An 18454-nucleotide genomic window follows, 5' to 3' on the forward strand; every position below is an offset into this window, starting at 1 on the left:
ATGTAATTTTACAAGGTGGTGATATTTAATGAACTTCAGTTGTGGAAATTATATTATAATGTATGCATGTAACAAATCATCACACTGTGCACCTAATTTTTTTAATATGTATATTTTTAAATATTTTACATAATTATTTGAGAGAGAGAGAGCACAAGTGGAGGATGAAAGAGGGACAAGCCGACTCCATGCTGTGTGTGGAGCCAGACTTAGGGCTTAAATTTCAAAACCCTGAGATCAGACCTGAGCCGAAACCAAAAGTCGGATGCTCAACTGACTGAGCCACCCAGGCACCCCCTGTGCACTTTTATATAATTTTCTATCTCCAGAAAGCTGGGGATGTGTGTGTGTGGAGAAAATGCACCTAAACTACAAACCTTGCAGGAATTGTGTTGAAAAGCAGCCTGTGGTTCAGGTAAGTAGTGACTATGACAATGCATGCAAAGCTGACATAAGCAGACACAAGGAACTGTCGGCTAAGAGAAAAGATCCAAAACTGGAAAACAGATTTTGGCTCAGTCAGCAGAGCACACAATTCTTGACATGTGGGTTACAAGTTCAAGCCCCGAGGGTACAGAGCTTACTTTAAAAACAAACAAACAAATGCTAGGATACAGAAGTGACATGGATCTGTGCACAATGACCAAAACAAAGGCCAAGCATGGCGGAATCATGAAGCTCACTGAAGATCTACTAACCTTGAACCCTTTCTAAGAGGGTTCAGTATAGCAGGTGTTGAGGCTGTGGGGGAGAGAAGACAGCAGTGCAAATAAACCAGCCCTATCAACACAGCAATTACCCAGAAAGCTGAGAAGCAAGCAATGCCCACGGTCCACATGTGAGAGACACTGCGAGATGGTGGGCGGGGAAGGAACAGAGCCTACTTCAGGCCACTGGGGAGGGGGAGGGCCTTACCCAGTGAGGATACAAGTGTAAAGTTCTCCAGCATCACATCGTGGTACAGGCATCTCTGAGCCTCATCAAGAAGCCTCCACTCCTCCCAGGAGAAGTACACAGCAATGTCCTCAAAGGTCACACTATCCTGTTATGATGGGGACAGATGAAACCATGAACATCCTGAGGTCCCACAGTCCATCTCACCACACATGTATCCCACACTCACCCTCTTTCAGAGCTTCAGAAACACCAGGCCTAGGTGCCACTAACGCCCACCCTATCTTCGGCTTCTCTTTATTCAGTGCGTTCTGCCCTCAGCGACATCAGGCAGAAGGAACAGAGATGTCATCCAAATTCTTCCTGGCGTGGAGGGTCCCTACTATCCATTCCCCCAGGGTCTCTATTTTGAGACTCCCAAGACACAATGAAATGCGGGCTCATGCTCTGCCCTTCGGCTCCAACACAGTGAGGCCCTTGGCTCACACTTCCTCTTGTTGTGCACATTGTTCTGTTAACTGTACCTCTCTCACATCTTCAGTCCCCTCAGCTGCACTCCCATAGCTCTACTTTGGCCAAAGCCCTGGATTCTGCTTTGAAGGGCTCCTCTGTACCTCCGATCCTTGCTTTGATACTAGCCAGAGGTACATACAAATTACAAATGCCCATGGCCCACTTCCACTTCTGGGATGCACGTGCTGTCCCCTCCCTCAGCAGTCCCAAATCCCGACCCTCCATTCAACCTGCCCTAAAACCCCAGTCCTTAGCGTCTCCCTCCCTTAGAGTCTCCCTTAGGCATAAGGACTCTTATAAATGACTACATTTACCCCAGATCTTATCTACCAAGACCAAAACGCCCCAGACCCCCTCAAAACTCACAACAAGGGACGCCTGGGTGGCTCAGTTGGTTAAGCGGCTGCCTTCAGCTCAGGTCGTGATCCCAGCATCCTGGGATCGAGTCCCATATCGGGTTCCTTGCTCGGCAGGGAGCCTGCTTCTCCCTCTGCCTCTGCCTGCCTCTCTGCCTCTGCCTGTGCTCGCTTGCTCTCTCTCCCTCTATCCCTGACAAATAAATAAAATCTTTAAAAAAAAAAAAAAACTCACAACAAAATTCTGGTAAATCCATACAGTAGTGAATTAGCAGGAGCCCTACCCTCGGTTTCATCTTCCTTCAATTACTCTCTTGCCTCTGAAGCCATCTTGCACCCGCACATCCCATGGAAGCTTTAGCCACCTACCAGATCATCCTCTCTCCCTCACCATTGGCACCATCACTTCTCTCCCTCCTCTGGGTTCATCATTCTTAGCATGCACCCTAGTCTTTCCAACCTGCAAACAGCATTACCACTATAACCTACACTGCACTTTCTAAATGTGATCCACAATCCCATCCTGGTCCTCACAATAGCCACCACTTTTTAAAGTCTGCCCCAGACCTATCCACCATCAAGACTGAACACCGTAGGGGCGCCTGGGTGGCTCAGTGGGTTAAAGCCTCTGCCTTCGGCTCAGGTCATGATCCCAGGGTCCTGGGATTGAGCCCCGCATCGGGCTCTCTGCTCAGCGGGGAGCCTGCTTCCTCCTCTCTCTCCGCCTGCTTCTCTGCCTACTTATGATCTCTGTCTGTCAAATAAATAAATAAAATCTTAAAAAAAAAAAAAAAAAAAAGACTGAACACCGTAGACACCACCAAAGCTCACCATAAAATTCCAGTGAAACTTCAGTAGTGAATAAGCAGGAGCCTGGCTTCAGTGTCATCTTGTCTCAGTTACTCCCCTGCCTCCACAGCCATCTCATGTCCACTCACCCCATGGAAGCCTTGATCACCTACCAGAACATTCTCTCTCTCCCATATGGTTACCATGATCACTTCCCTCCTTCATCAGCAACACTGATCAGGTGCACAGCAAGACACTTACTGCTCATCTTGCACCCTCCTCTAGCTGACCAGCCAAGGCATTGTCATGATGACCCACATTCCTCAATCTAAATGCAACCCACAGCTCCACCTGGTCCACATAACAGTCACCACTTTTGGATGTCTTCACCCAAACCTCCTTCCAAGATGCCCAGACCTGTGAGTCCAGATATGCATTTGCTATCTCCACTCACAATTCTCTGAAACATCTCAGACTCTTAAGAGGACCAAACAAAACTCCTCATAGTCCCAGAGAAAATTAACCTACCATCAATTACCCCTCCCAGTTGATGGAACTTCCATCCCTTCAGCTTCGAGGACCAAAATCCCTGGGGTCATCCTGGACTCTTCCCTTTCTCTCCTCTGAACTACAACATCAAAAAATCCACCCCTCTTAAAAAAAAAAATGCACAGGGAGTCCACCTCTATGGCCACCACTCTGGTTCATCAATCTGGATTACAGCAGCTGCCTCCTCCTGGGCTCCCTGCCTCCTCCCTTACCTCCACAGTCTGTTATCCATTCCGTAATGGATAATAGACCCCATTAAGACTTAGATAAGACCACCACCCCCCTGATCCAAACCTCTCATGACCTACCTAAAAGATGCCCAAATTCTCAACAGCCACATTAGAGACCTGATTCTTGACCCTCAGCTCTTTGATCCCAGCAGGGAGAATGAAAACAGGTTCAAGCATTTGCACACCTATTTATATTGGCTGACAACAACAGGAACACATGCACATACCCCTTGGCCTGGACTCAGGACCCTGGGCTTGGGGTATGCTCAGGGTGCCCACACCCAGCAGCTGGAAAAATAGGAAGGGAAGAGCCTCAAGACACCACAGTCCTGGACACCATACTGGCGATGTCAAGACCAGTAAGGGACTGAGGCAACCTCTCTTGACTTGTATAGGTTCTTAAGTGTTTTCACATCCTTCACAGCTTGCGACTGAGGGGAGGACACCAGGGCTGGGCTCCACCACCCGAGGCCTCCCCTGCATCTCGCCCAGCCCTGGAACCAGTGACCTCGGGCTAACTAATCTCTGTGCCTCAGTCCTCAATGCTCCTCCCACCAGCTCTGCGACCTCCAACAAGAACTCCACTCTCAGGGCTGCCTCGTCATCACCCCCATTCCAGCCTGTGCTCCCTTGCACAGCTTCTGGAAAGCCGCTAACACCCTAACACAGACTGCATCCCTCTTCTGCTCATGACCCTCCAGGGCCCTAGGAGCGAAGGTACCGCACCGCGGCACGCGAGTCCAGGGGTCTTCGCCTCACGCTCTCTATCCCCTCGTCCCCTGAGGGCAGAATCCTCCTGCCTCAGGCCCCCTGAAGCCCCCGCCCCAGCCGGCCCCTCAGCCCGGAGCCCGCTCCCGCACGCAGCCCGCCGGCGCTCACACACGCGCCCCCGCCCACCGGGCCCTGGGCCGCAGGGCCGCAAGCAGGCGCCCCGCGCTCGGGCCTTTGGAGTCTCGGTTGGGGAGGGCCCGGGGGACGAGCGCTTACCTGAGCCGGGTCCCTGGGCGCGACCGCCGCCATCGGACTCTATGGACGGAGTGGACACGTGGACCGGCGGTCCCCCTCCCGGCCCCCGCGAGGGGCAGTCCGGGCGGTGTCGCCAGCCGCGGACCCGCCTCTCTGCCGTGGGGACAACGACTTCTGCGCCTTGACAGTTCCGTCACTTCGGTCCCGCCCCGGCACGCCCGAGAGCAGCAAAATGGCCGCCACAAGGAGGAGGCCGGAAGTCCCGCCCCCATGAGGCGTATTCCCGCGGAAGTTCTTCCACTGGCTGAACTCCGCGCAGGACTTTCTGGGTACTGTAGTTGGAGCCCCCCCAGCGGCCAAAGCAAGGGTTTTTCTCCTGCCTGACCAATCAGAGCTTTGGCCGTGCGGCCCCTTGAGGGATGCTGCACGCCTAGGGGCGAGGGGAGGGGATTTGCGGTTTGTGAACTGCAGTGAAAAGGCTTCACTTCATATCTGTAAGTCAGCCTGCTCCCAGAGGCTAATACTGTTACTGAAATGCTCTGAAATCCACGGATCTGAATGGCCCTATCATTCCACAGAGTCATTCGGACATAAAATGGTCCACAGAGGAATTTTGTTATTCCTCTGAAAGGCATGTAAATTGATGCATTTGTCAGTTTTGTGCGTTCTCTTATGACTGGCCAGGCACAAGGGGAAAACTTTACACGGGGGCCCTGACTGGGAATAAAGAAGATGTTAGGCCGCCCTTAAGCTGGTGAACAAGCAGGATCTCTGTCTCTGGCTCCCACAGAAAATCTGTGCCTTGCCTGTAGCATTAGTGATTGTGTCCTGCCCATTTTTATCCCTATATTTCTCACTCGATATTCTAAAGTACACTTGGTGAGGGAACAGAAGGCAAACTAAGGACGAGTCAGAAGCTAACACCCCCCTTCCCATGAGATATCCTTGGCATTTCCTCAGACACTCCCGGCTATCCTAAAGCAAAGGAAAGGGAAGGAAAAACAGTTAACTTAGATCACAATCCTGCAAGACCCGAGTGTCCCTCAGTTTACAAAAGTCTTAGCAATTTACATTTCTATCAATAACCCAGCTTCTAGAAGGAATTGTAGATAAGGTTAAGGTCCTTATAACCTGCAGCCCATTGACAGATACTTGGAAGCAGACAGAGAGTAATGTTCCTCCAGGAAGCTCCCAACTATCTTCATGTTAATACCTTGCTAGAGGGAAAAACAATCTTAACTTGACTATGGCAAGGACTCTGGTATCCTGTGAATCTTCTTTAACGTATGAAAATCCTTGAGACCTTCCTTTTCCTTACCTCCTTCAAAGCATCCACCCCTCACAACCCAACCCAACACCCCCCCCCTCCCCCGCACAGCAGCTCTTTCTGCCCCCATGCTTTAATAAAGCCACCATTTTGTACCAAAGACATCTCAAGAATTCCTTCCTGGTTGTCAGCTCTGGACCTCACCCCACTGAACCTCACCTACATTCCAAAACCCAATACACTCAATTCTATTGAGAAGATTGACATCTATCTCAAACAAAGACCAACCTTAATGCTATCTTAGTTTGGGTTACTGGCTATAACTTTCACAGTTGCAGAAGTCTGCAGAACGTCTGAACGTTAATTTTTTTTTTAATTTTTAAAGACTTTATTTATTTATTTACAGACAGAGTTCACAAGTAGGCAGAGAGGCAGGCAGAGGCGGCTGTGGGGTGGGAGCAGACTCCCCGCTGAGCAGAGAGCCCGACATGGGGCTGGATCCCAGGACCCTGAGATCATGACCCGAGCCAAAGGCAGAGGTTTTAACCCACTGAGCCACCCAGGCACCTCTGAACTTCCAGATAAAGGGGCATCTCAACCCTAGGTTCCCATGTCCTTGCTGGTAAGTGATTATCATTTATCAGTGATTGCAGGTACAGTTCTGAATGGAGAATTAAGATTATTTTAGGGGCGCCTGGGTGGCTCAGTTGGTTAAGCATCTGCCTTGTTCATCAGAGCCCTGCCTCAGGCTCCCTGCGCAGCAGGGAGTCTGCTTCTCCCTCTGCTTTTCCCCCGCAACCCCCCATGCACTCTCACTCAGCATCTTGCCATCAAATAAATAAAATCTTAGGGAAAAAAAAAAGAACACAGGTAGGTAATTGGAAAGAAAATTACTAAATTATCTAATAAATAGTCCCATAATCCCACAAGACTGCCCCTTACTTTAGATGCCAACTGCAAGTTCAGGTTGTTACTTGTGCTTCTGACCAACAGGCTATAAATCAGAAGTTCCCAAGACTGGGTGCCTGGGTGGCTCAGTGGGTTAAGCCTCTGCCTTCAGCTCAGGTCATGATCTCAGGGTCCTAGTATGGAGTCCCTCATTGGGCTCTCTGCTCAGTGGAGAGCCTGCTTCCCTCTCTCTCTCTGCTTGCCTCTCTCCCTACTTGTGATTTCTCTCTCTGTGTGTCAAATAAACAAATAAAATCTTAAAAAAAAAAAAAGTTCCCAAGACTCCCTCCTTAATTTGCCAGAGCAGCTCACAGAACTCTTAGAACAGGGCATCTGGGTGGCTCAGTGGGTTAAGCCGCTGCCTTCGGCTCAGGTCATGATCTCAGGGTCCTGGGATCGAGTCCCGCATCGGGCTCTCTGCTCGGCAGGGAGCCTGCTTCCTCCTCTCTCTCTCTCTGCCTGCCTCTCTGCCTACTTGTGATCTCTCTCTGTCAAATAAATAAATAAAATCTTTAAAAAAAAAAAAAGAACTCTTAGAACATTTATTTACTAGAGCACAAGTTTATTATAAAAGGATATAACCCAGGAATAGATGTACAGGGCAAGGTATGTGGGCAGGGGAATGGAACTTCCATGCTCCCTCTGAGTATGCCATTCTCCCCACATCTCCATGCGTTCACCAATTTGGAACCAACCCCTTCCTTTTGGATTTTTTTTTTGTAAAGATTTTATTTATTTATTTGACAGAGAGAGATCACAAGTAGGCAGAGAGGCAGGCAGAGAGAGAGGGAAGCAGGCTCCCCGCGGAGCAGAGAGCCCGATGCGGGACTCGATCCCAGGACCCTGAGATCACGACCTGAGCCGAAGGCAGCGGCCCAATCCACTGAGCCACCCAGGCACCCTCCTTCTGTATATTTATGGAAGCTTCATTACATAAGTTTGGCTTTGGTGCCCACCACAATGTCCCCGGAGGACAGCATCATTCTGGCCCTACCCTGCCCTGTGGACCTCTCCCCAAGATTGTGCCAACACTTGGGCCCAGAACTGTTCTGGTACCAAATGTGGGTCATCAGGCTCTAGAGGGAGAAGTGTGAACTCTCCCTCTGAGCAGGCTTAGAGGACACTGCTTCTGGACTTGAAAGCTGGGATTCAGTGGCCCATGGCACCTGTGTGCACCTTTCCTTTGACATGATAGGGAGAGTATCGCTTCTTGGCCTTTTGGCTAAGATCAAGTGACATGATAGTGAGAGTTTCCACCTCTGTGATGAGAGGTAACAAGAGAGCTTAGCATGAAGTTTCAGAACAACTCTTGCCCAAGGACGGCCCCTAAAAGGACTCAGCCATTTGTATTTTATATAGTTTTATAGTTTACTGTGATAGGACAGTAAGTCAGACCCTGTTACTCTGAAGTTATACCCTGCAAATGTGTATGTAGGAAATAAAGGGGATACTGAGAGATTTAAAGCCTGACTTTCAGGACCAGGCTTCTTGTTTGGACTTTGCAAACCAGAGCTAAGTTTTGGCTTCTAACAGAAGTGGAAATGAAATAGGAACCTCCAAACTGAATCCCTCCCAGTTTTTAAAAAAGCTGACTTATATCTCCATAGCAATTTCTGAATTTATGGTGTCCCCTTAACTATATCTCTTCATACTTTGAGCCTTGTTGTGCAAAAGTGGGTTAGCATAAGTACAGCCATCTTAGCTTGGGCAGCCATCTCAGGCCCAAGGACTGAACTCTCCCCTACTTTACTTTAGTTTCAGGGACTCCCACCCTGCTTTAGTTCCAAGAAAGTACCTTACCCTGCAACACCCTGGCAACAGCTAATCAGCTCAAACCATCAGGGTGGCTGGGCGGTTGCACCACGGGGACCAGATGTTAGAAAAGAGCTTATCTTACTAAACCACCAGGGGGGCGCAAGCCAAAATTATGTATGGTTTCTGAAGTGATGGAAAATTACTGTGAGTTGGATGTTTTTAAAAAATGCTATATAAACCTTTGGTTTTGAGTGCTTGGGGTCCTTGTTGAAACCCGCTGCGCCGGGCAGATACTTGGACCCCAGCTAGCTGAAAATAAACCTCGCTGTGTGACTCGCATTATCGAGAGTGTTCTCTGTCTAATTGAGTGGTGGTCGACTCCATACCCTAACAGTTGTTTATGTATTTGGTGAAGAGAGCACATTACATGAGAACTGTGCTAGTCTACCAGGACCGCAGTAACACTGTAAAATAAGTACCATAGACTGGTTGGCTTAAACAACAAAAATGTACTTTCTCACAGTTCTGGATGCTAGAAGTTGAAGATGAAGGTGTCAACAGGTTTGGTGGTACACGGTCCGTCTCCTTGCCTTGTGGATGGGCCACCTAGCTGTGTCCTCACATGTCCTCTTCCCCCTGGTGAGCACAGTGTTGGTGTCTATTCCTCTTAAAAGGAAGCCAGTTCTAATAGTGTAGGACCCCATCCTAATGACCTCATTAAACCTTAATTACCTCTTTAAAAGCCTAGCTCTTAACATAGTCACTTGGGGGTTATGGTTTCAACATTGGAGGAGGTATTATATTAATGTTTTAGTGGTAATAAAAGGCAAAGGAGTTATTTAAGTTAGATGATAAATGGCAAAGACTATTCAACTATTCAAAAGTATCTCCCAGATGCCAATGGCTCACAATAACTTCTAAAAGTGACTTTTAGAGAAACGTAATTTCCAAAAGGTGCATTTAGTGATATTTACTTACAGTATTTAATTGTAAAAGCATTATTTCCAAGAACTACTTAAAACAAAAAGAAATATTAAAAGGTGCCAAATGTAGAGTTTAGTAAAATACATTTATTTCCATTGAAGCATTTTATATTATGAGCAATGCTGATTGCTGATCCAGCCTGACTAAAATGTCACAGACATACCATCTGGCTTAAGAAAAGTTCTGATAATTTTGATCCTTTTGTCCTAGATACATGTCACAGAAAACTTTCGTCTACTTTTTGGGCTTCTTTTCTAACTGTTCTCCCCACTGTACATTGTACTATAAAGGCAATGATCTCCCACACATACTTGTCCAACTTTTGGTATTTCCAGGTATTTTTCTCTCCGATTAAAACATTTTTCCCCACAATGCTTTGAAATTGAAACAAATCTATATATGTGTCTGCATAAATTTCAAATCAGAAGTGGTTTTCTACCCTAAACGTTCTGTGAAAGGAGTTCAATTTAGGGGCACCTGGGTGGCTCAGTAGGTTAAAGCCTCTGCCTTCGGCTCAGGTCATGATCCCAGGACCCTGGGATCGAGCCGGGCATCTGGCTCTCTGCTCAGCAGGGAGCCTAATTCCCTTCCAATCTCTCTGCCTGCCTCTCTACCTACTTGTGAGCTCTGTCTGTCAAATAAAAAAATAAAATCTTAAAAAAAAAAAAAGAAAGGAGTTCAATTTAAAATGGAACTGGAGGGGCGTCTGGGTGATTCAGTGGGTTAAGGCCTCTGCCTTCGGCTCGGGTCATGATCCCAGGGTCCTGGGATCAAGCCCCACGTCGGGCTCTCTGCTCAGCAGGGAGCCTGCTTCCTCCTCTCTTTCTCTCTGCCTACCTGTGATCTCTACCTGTCAAACAAATGAATAAAAAAAAATCTTTAAAAAACAAAATAAAATAAAATAAAATGGAACTGGAGGGGTACCTGGGTGGCTCAGTGGGTTAAAGCCTCTGCTTTGGCTCAGGTCATGGTCTCAGGGTCCTGGGATCAAGCCCTGCATCAGGCTCTCTGCTCAGCAGCGAGCCTGCTTTCCTCCTCTCTCTGCCTGCCTCTCTGCCTACTTGTGATCTCTGTCTATCAAATAAATTTAAAAAAACACAAATCTTTAAAAAGAAAAAAATTAGATTAAATTAAAAAATAAAATGGAACTGGAAGGGACACCTGGGTGGCTCAGTTGTTAAGCATCTGCCTTCAGCTCAGGTCATGATCCCAAGGTCCTGGGATCAAGCCCTACACATCAGGCTCCCTGCTCTGCGGGAGGCCTGCTTCTCCCTCTACCACCCCCTGTGCTTGTGCTCCCTCTCTCGCTCTCTCTCTCTCTAAAATAAATAAAATCTTTAAAAAATAAATAAAATGGAACTGGAAGATACGAAATGGACCATCTCGTGTAAACAAACTCAGAAGAATGGAGCTTAAGAACTGAGACTGATTTCCTTTAAATGTTCAGTTTGCAGAAGACTTGTCACCTGACCAACTAACATCCTCCGAGAATATTCTTCCATCCTCATGACAGTGAACTCACTGCATGGACTCTGACTGGACGACTCTATCTTTACACTGCATACCATAAGTACAGCCTGCTAAAAACCCCCAGCTGACTTGCCTATATCTTCCTGCATTTTGTGTGTCTAAATTTTAATTTCTCTGCTATTTCTGAATACATTTAATTTCCAATAATTCAAGTTTGTGTCAGTTTACCTCCTTATTTAACATGATGGTTCCCTATATTATCACAAAACTTCCTGAATATCTCTAGTGACTAACATTATTCAATTTTAGAAAATTATTTTAAAATTACATCAGGGTGGGGGGCACCTAGGTGGCTCAGTTGTTAAGTGTCTGCCTTTGGCTTAGGTCATGATCCCAGGATTCTGGGATTGAGCCCGGGCTCTGTGCTTGGCAGGAAGCCTGCTTCTCCCTCTCCCACTCCCCCTGCTGTGTTCCCTCTCTTGCTGTGTCTCTCTGTGTCAAATAAATAAATAAAATCCTTAAAAATAGTAATAAAATAAAATAAAAATTATAAGGTGGCTCAGTCAGTTAAGTGTCTGCCTTTGGCTCATGTCATGATCCCAGGGTCCTGTGATCAAGTCCTGCATTGGGCTCCTCGCTCAGTAGGGAGTCTGCTTCTCCCTCTGCCAGCCACCCCTCCTGCTTGTGCGCACACTCTCTCTCTCTGACAAATAAATAAATAAAAATATTTTTTAAAAAATAAAAATAATTATCAAGGGGTGCGTTGGTGGCTCAGTTGGTTAAGCATCTGTTGGTTTCAACTCAGGTCATGATCTCAAGGTAGTGAGATCAAGATGAGTGTCAGGCTCCACAGTGAGTCTGGAGCCTGCTTAAGATTCTCTCTCTCCCTCTGTCCCTTCCTGACGTTGGTCTCTCTAAAATAAATAAAAAGATAGATAAAATTATTAAGGTTCATGTTTTCTATACACTATAAGCAATCTGAAACAGAGTTATTATCATTATTATTCATCTTTGAATCCAAATGTCCCAGAAGATTAAATAGTATAACAAGAGAGCCTAGGAATATACAGAGTTGACTCAACAAAATGACTGGATGTTCTAGAGGGGACTTCTAGCCCACAAACTGCATTTGAAACATTTGTTTTTTTGTCCAGCAGGCTAAACAAAACAAACACCGGGGTGTCACTGCTAAGGCATGACGGGATGAAGGTCAGGGAGCCGAAGACACCAGGGAAGAGGTGTTCATCAGACCACGGTGCGGCTTTATAATCAGGGTTATGTGAAAATATAAAATAGAAGATGGAGGAAAAGGAGCCAAACATCCTCCACGACGAGAATGGTGCTCAGGGTTCTGGCCTCATGGGAAGGTCTGGAGAAAGGCTATTGCTGGGAATTTGGTGGCCTTGCTGCCTGTGCCACTGCAGACCAGAGATCACAGAGCCACTTGGCAGGCCGTGATGTTGGGACTCATGTTAACGAAGACCAACCTGAATGTGTGTACCAGAACAGTACATCTTTCTGGAATGTCTGAAAGATGGTATCTATGAATATTTTGATGTAGTTGTTTTTACTCTTTCTTGGTCCAGTCTATTCATATCAATAAAGGAATTTAGCAGGAGTTACAGGACCCAGGAGAGGAAAGAGCAAAATCTAGTGCACTTTGGGGACATCATTCTCAGCTCCACCCACCTCAAAATACCGGGGAAAGCTTACTGGCCCAGAAGCTGTCTGAGCTGAGACAGGTCCTTCTGGCCCTCTGTGAAAAGAAAGGGCAAGTTTATGTCCAACATCACCTAGAAAGTATTTCCTTCCAAAGCTGCCATGGTCTTAAGGAACTCCTTAGAGGGAAGCCCAAAGGAGTTGGCAAAGAAAAATTGCTTAACCAGATCTCTTGATAGATAATCTCATCAGTGCTCTTCACTCTGAGTCTCTTTCGAAAAATCTTTACAAATGTTGGACACATTGAAACAATTACTTCTTCCTTCTACCTTTTAGTTTACAATCTGGGGAGCTTCCTGGGTATAATCTGAAACTGGCCCCCACACACGGAGGACAGAGGCAGACCATCCCACACTGGTAGGTGGCAGGTTTAAGCAAGGGAATGTACATGTGAAGCCTACCCCCGGGTGACTGCAGGATGAACAGATCTCTGCACGTGCCTACCAGGATCCTGACGGTTTTGCAGAAGCCTTAACCAGGATGGGCTGCATGCACCATCCAGAGGGCATCAACACCTTACTAACTCAAGGCCGTGTCCTTGGGCAGCCCAGTGCAGGGAAGGCAAGCAGAATGGACATTCCAAGGATGGGGAGGGGGTAAAAAGCCTCCGATTGGGGCGCCTGGGTGGCTCAGTGGGTTAAGCTGCTGCCTTCGGCTCAGGTCATGATCTCAGGGTCCTGGGATCGAGCCCCACATCGGGCTCTCTGCTCAGCGGGGAGCCTGCTTCCCGCCCCCACCCCGCCTGCCTCTGCCTACTTGTGATCTCTCTCTCTGTCAAATAAATAAAATCTTTAAAAGAAAACAAAACAAAAAAAAGCCTCCAATTGCCCAGGCCCATCTCTAGCAGCAACCAGCAGTCATGTCTTCCTGATGACTTCTTCCAACACTACCATTTCTCATTCACACCTGAAATACGCACACATGTGCATGCCTGCATTCACATATATGTGTGTATACATACGTACGCATACATATATATTATATTATTTCAGGGTGGACGTGGCAACACCCTCTTTCGCTGGAACTGTTGATGCAGAAGGTAGTTGGTGTCACGAAGGAAGTTTTGCTATAACAGTGCCTGCTTGCGGAAACATGTGGTTTGGTAAGAGGAGGAGGAGAGGGTCAGAGATAAATAACCTTTGTTTCCTGAGCAGCCATATGGTCCGTATGGTGGTCACCATGATACGGAGCAGTAGCTGTGTTACAATCAGTTACTAAAGATAAAACTTACCAATGGAATTCAGAGATGGAGTTAACTCCTGGAGGGCTGACTCCCTGGATGCAGAAGTGCACACTGCACTTCTGAGAAACAGGAAAATATTCACAGCTCAACTGAAAGTAAAGGAGAAAGCTGGGTCAGACTTGGTTGCTAGACCAAGCTCCCATTTCAGGACATCTGCGCTCCACCCACTGGTCTCAAAGCGGCATCCCAAGAGAAAAACTGTGGGGGATAACAAAGTAATTCTATGATCTCTGCTCACCAAGAAGTTCATAAACAAGGTGGAGGGGAAAACCAAAAACCTTGAAACCAGGGGGCAGACTATGAAGGAGTTCTTTCACTTTATAGATCAGTAACATCAGAACTTTTACAGAAAATGGATTATGAGAGTAACTAATTTGAGGGCTGTGTCTTCAGTTTTAATGCTGCAGAATGGAAGAGTATGTTTGTGTTGATACGGGACCCACAGCTCGCTGTGAAATCATCGCAGATGGCTGTATGTGATGGAGACACATAGAAGGTAGTCCTTAGAGGAAAGCCAATGGGCGGAGTAGAGTAAAAGTCCCAGAAGGCTGTGTCAATCCTGACGAGGGATCCGTTTCCCCCATGGATGCTGAATGGAGCATCCCAGATGAAGCTGCCGATGTGCTTGGTATGCAGCCGTGTGGGCCTGACTCTGTGACTGGGATATGCACACACTGAATATGCCTGTTACTGGGTCATGGGAAAAGCTGTGGTTAAGGGGCCCTGCTCACATGGGTGCCCCATGCAGCCCTACTGCTCTTAAGACTGGACAGTTCAGGAAGCCTTAACATGTTTCTGGGATGCCTGGGTGGCTCAGTGGATTAAGCCTCTGCCTTCAGCTCAGGTCATGATCCCAGAGTCCTGGGATCGAGCCCCACGTCGGGCTCCCTGCTCAGCGGGGAGTCTGCTGCTCCACCTGCTCGTGTACTCTCTCTTGCTCTCTCTCTCTCGAATAAATGAAATCTTAAAAACAAACAAAATGCTGTTTCAGCTTTCCCTCATGGGTCGTATAGATAATAAAAATATTACATTAATTAACAAAAGTAGGAAAAAGCAGGAGACAGAGTCAACAGACTTGTTTTAGCAGGACACAAATTTTTAAGCAGTATTAAGGAATAAAGTGAGTAAAACAAATATTGGTAGGGGTGAACAAAAAAAAGGATGATTATTTTAACATGGAATGAATAAAATAAATGTTGATAGGGTTAAAACTGTTTAAAAAAAATCAACTGAGTTAAAGGGAAGGTCTAATTGGCTTCATTAAAGGACTTATCAATGAGGCGGCATCCCATCTAGCAAGTAGAGGGCAGCTCCGAGAAGGTGTACAAAATGGCAAGTTTTTAATGGTAGAAACAGTATAGAAAATGGACATTTATTAGCAAAGAATGCATTGTTTTAGAAAAGCTTGCCCTCCTAAGGGGAAGCAAAGGGTCTATCAAGGGATAATTCCCAGTGTTGGCCAGGAAATTCCCATTTGGTTTGTTCAAAGTCCCATTGCTGCGGGAGTAGAAGCCACAGTCACCTTAGGCACTGAGTCGCCTGGGACTCCCAGCCCGCCCAGATTGCAGCTGGCCGGGCGCATCGTCTATGCCCCTTCTCTGGCCGAGCCCGTGCTGTCTTGTCTTTCTTTTCCTTCCTCCCTCCCTTGCCCCCTCCCTCTCGCTTCTGTCCTTCCTTTCCTTCTAATTTTTAACACCCGAGTACAGTTCATGCACCATGTGACACTAGTTTCAGACGCACGAAACAGCGATTTGACTTCTGTGCCTTCTTGGGGCTGCAGGAGCTTTTCTTCACAAGAAACAGGCTGTGAGTGCCTTTAGGTCAGGTACCAGATCTTAAAACCAAAGTTGTAGCAAAAACGGTAACCAGTACCAGTTTGGCACTTTTGCAATCATCATCTCTTTCTCATAATGACCATGTGAGGTTGCTGGGGCGCAGGCATAGTCTCCACCAGACAGATGAGGAAGCAAAGCTCAGAGAGACTAATTTACTCGAAGTTGCACAGCAGCAAGCGGCAGGGCAGGGAGAGGGCCCAGGTCTTCTGCCACCGGATTCTATCCTTGGTTCCGCCACACCCTGCAGTCTCCCTTGGGCACTTCTGATTTCCCTTACCTGAGGCCTGTAACAGGCGGTATTCGTCTACTTTATAACCTCCAACTTCACCCCAGCTACCGTCCTGCTGCCACTGTCACCTAATGTCCACCTACCATTGCAACCTTGGCCTCTACCTCTGATGTCGGTGTTGCAGGCGCGGGGGGCCGAGTGAATAACTAACCCTCAGAAGCAGCTGCCCCGTCCTTCATCAGACTGGGCTTGTGTGTCAAGGTCACACCGCTGTGGAAAGAGAGGCTGCATTGGGACCTAGCACTTTCCAGAGCTCAGTCCTGACTCGTATGGGAAAAGCAGAGCTGCAGCAGGGGAGAGAGAGGCTGCTTGGAGAGGTGAGGCCTTACCTAGCTGGACCAGGAGCCCAAAGGTCTCCGGCGCATGCCCAGGCACTGGATCCTCTGGGCTGCGTACAGCCCACCAGCGTTGTAGTCATGAACACCTGAAAAAATTAAACTAAGGCATTAGATTGACCTTCGGGTGGTGGGTGGGATCAGAGCAGTTGTTCCACTGCTGATAAACGCAGAGATCCAACCCAGAGTCACCAAGGCATCTTGAGGTTCAAGCTCTGTGCTGGGCTCGAGGAGACAGATGCAGCCTTTGCATAATGCTACCATCGCAGCTGAGAGAAGGGGTGACACTGGAGACGAAAATGGCTTTCCCACGAGGACTGTGGGGGCAGAGGGCAAGTGGGAAAACAGTCCTGATGGTAATCCCACCGAGAACAGCAGCAGCAGTGTCTCCTTGGCCCATGCACCTGCCCTGGGCTGAGCACTCCCAAGCTGTGCTAGAGGGATTAAAGGTAGCCAGGTCTGGAATTAGTCATTCGGGTTTGAATCCAGTTTCTGGAACCAGTGCTCATCTCTTATATGACCTTGGGGAACAAACTAGCTTTATGAGCCTGGACTTCCCTAGAAATACAACCATTATTCCCATTCCCACATCCTCAGGTTGCTGTGAGAATTAGCAAAGATGCTCACAACACAAACCCTGGAGTCCCGACACTGGCACCTGCTCCAGGTGTGTCTTTGTAACCCTCTCGGGGCCTAGGTGAGCACCATTACCACATCTGTACTAGCCACCAAGGAGCAACAGACTCAGAGCAGACTCTGAGGCCGAGAAGTACCACCTGCCCCTCAGGTGGGTTGGCAGGTTCTGAGAAGCCCCATTTCCTCCTCACACACACCCAGGGGTGGAGAGCCTTTGGGAGACTGGCTAAACAAGACTGCTTGGCCCAGGGACATCACTGCCAGCAGAGGCTGGAAGTGCCCAGGACTAGAGAGGCCACAGGTGCAGCCACCACACAACGAATGGGTACCTCGGCTCTTAACCTTCCCCAAATGCTATGGAGCAGCCCACACCTTACGCCCGCTACACAGGAGGAATCTGAGGCCCACAGAGGGCTTAGTTTGCCCATGTTTCCTGGGGATCTCCACACCCTGCACCGGGGCTTGGACGGAGATCCTCATCAGTGCCTTATTTCCCTCTCTGCTGGGCTTCGGGACTCAAAACACACCTTCTTCATCCAGAGTCTCTCTGGTGCCCCCAGAGTCCTGCTCCAACCCACCAGCCACCATAGATACACCAGGAAAATGGGCACACACTACAAAGTGAGGGTTTATTGTATTATTAAATGTCTGGACCTTAGAAAGCAAAGACGTCAATAATGTAGATTAAAATTAAAAGTGTGTATGTGTCCATTACATTATGCATAGCATAAAAAAACTGAAAACAATGAGAACATATACTTCCAGTGTCGGGGACTGCCTCCGGCCGGGAAAGTCCCCGCCATTACAAGAAGGTGCTTGGCTCACTGCTAGCAAAATATGCTGCAAGTATACAATGAACTTTCTGGTGAAGCCCGCCTAAAGGAGGACATAGTTATTGGCTGTATCAAATTTAATCAGCATAGTAACAGGACTCTCATTGGCTCTCCCCATTGCTTGGCCCCTTATTGGTCACCCTGCTGTATATAAGCTAAGGAAGTTGATTAAATAAACGGAAATGAAGCATTAACACCATACCAGGCTCATTGTCGTCCTTGTGGGCCGAGGGCGACATTCCAGTATTAAAAATGATTCCACAAAGTAAAAAAGCCACAAAATGAGTGAAATCCCAACATACATCTTTGTTGTTTCACATCCTTTTATAAAAAGAGAATCAAAATTCACAGAATAGGCAGAAGATACGAACAGACATTTTAGCAAAAATATAGATAGTAAACGCACATCTGAAAAAAAGGCTCATCATGACTCCTTAGCAAAATTCAGTTAAAACACTAACCAGCACTACATACTTATAAAGAGTTAAAATTAAAAACTGACCAAACTAAACCATTCACTAAGATGTGAAGGAAATGCAACTCTCATACACTGCTGGTAAGAATACAAAAAGGTATAATAATTTAGATCACAGTTTGCTAATTTCTTTAAGTTAAACATTTATCTACCCTAAGACTGAGACTTTCCACTCTGAGTTACTGACTAAAGGTAAGTGAAACACGTATCAATACAATTACACACAAATGTTTGTATCAACTTTATTTTCCATAGGCAAAAATTAGAAATACCCAAATGTCTATAAACTAATGGGTAAACTAATAGTGCTATCTTCAAAGATCAGAATATTTCTCAGCCAAAAAACAAAAACAAAGAAACGAGTTACT

The 18454-nt window shown here is 47.1% G+C and overlaps 1 protein-coding gene across 2 annotated transcripts in view; it reads right to left on the reverse strand.

The window, feature by feature from the left end:
* The window catches only part of LOC116579346 (zinc finger protein 418-like), a 46038-nt gene that overhangs the window by 18661 nt on the left and 8923 nt on the right, over positions 1–18454 (reverse strand). Inside the window, exons 2-5 of one of the 2 annotated variants that reach the window (XM_032324586.1) lie at positions 16137–16231; positions 13672–13772; positions 4319–5272; positions 916–1042 (exon numbers count right to left, since the gene is read on the reverse strand). In XM_032324586.1, coding sequence (XP_032180477.1) covers positions 916–1042; positions 4319–4351 — 160 coding nt within the window. In that variant the 5' untranslated portion in view covers positions 4352–5272; positions 13672–13772; positions 16137–16231. Of the gene's footprint in view, positions 1–915; positions 1043–4318; positions 5273–13671; positions 13983–16136; positions 16232–18454 lie in introns of those variants that run through there. The other variant, XM_032324587.1, reaches the window with a different exon arrangement.

The sequence above is a fragment of the Mustela erminea genome, chromosome 19 (genome assembly GCF_009829155.1).
Source record: "Mustela erminea isolate mMusErm1 chromosome 19, mMusErm1.Pri, whole genome shotgun sequence".
Lineage (NCBI taxonomy): Eukaryota > Metazoa > Chordata > Mammalia > Carnivora > Mustelidae > Mustela > Mustela erminea.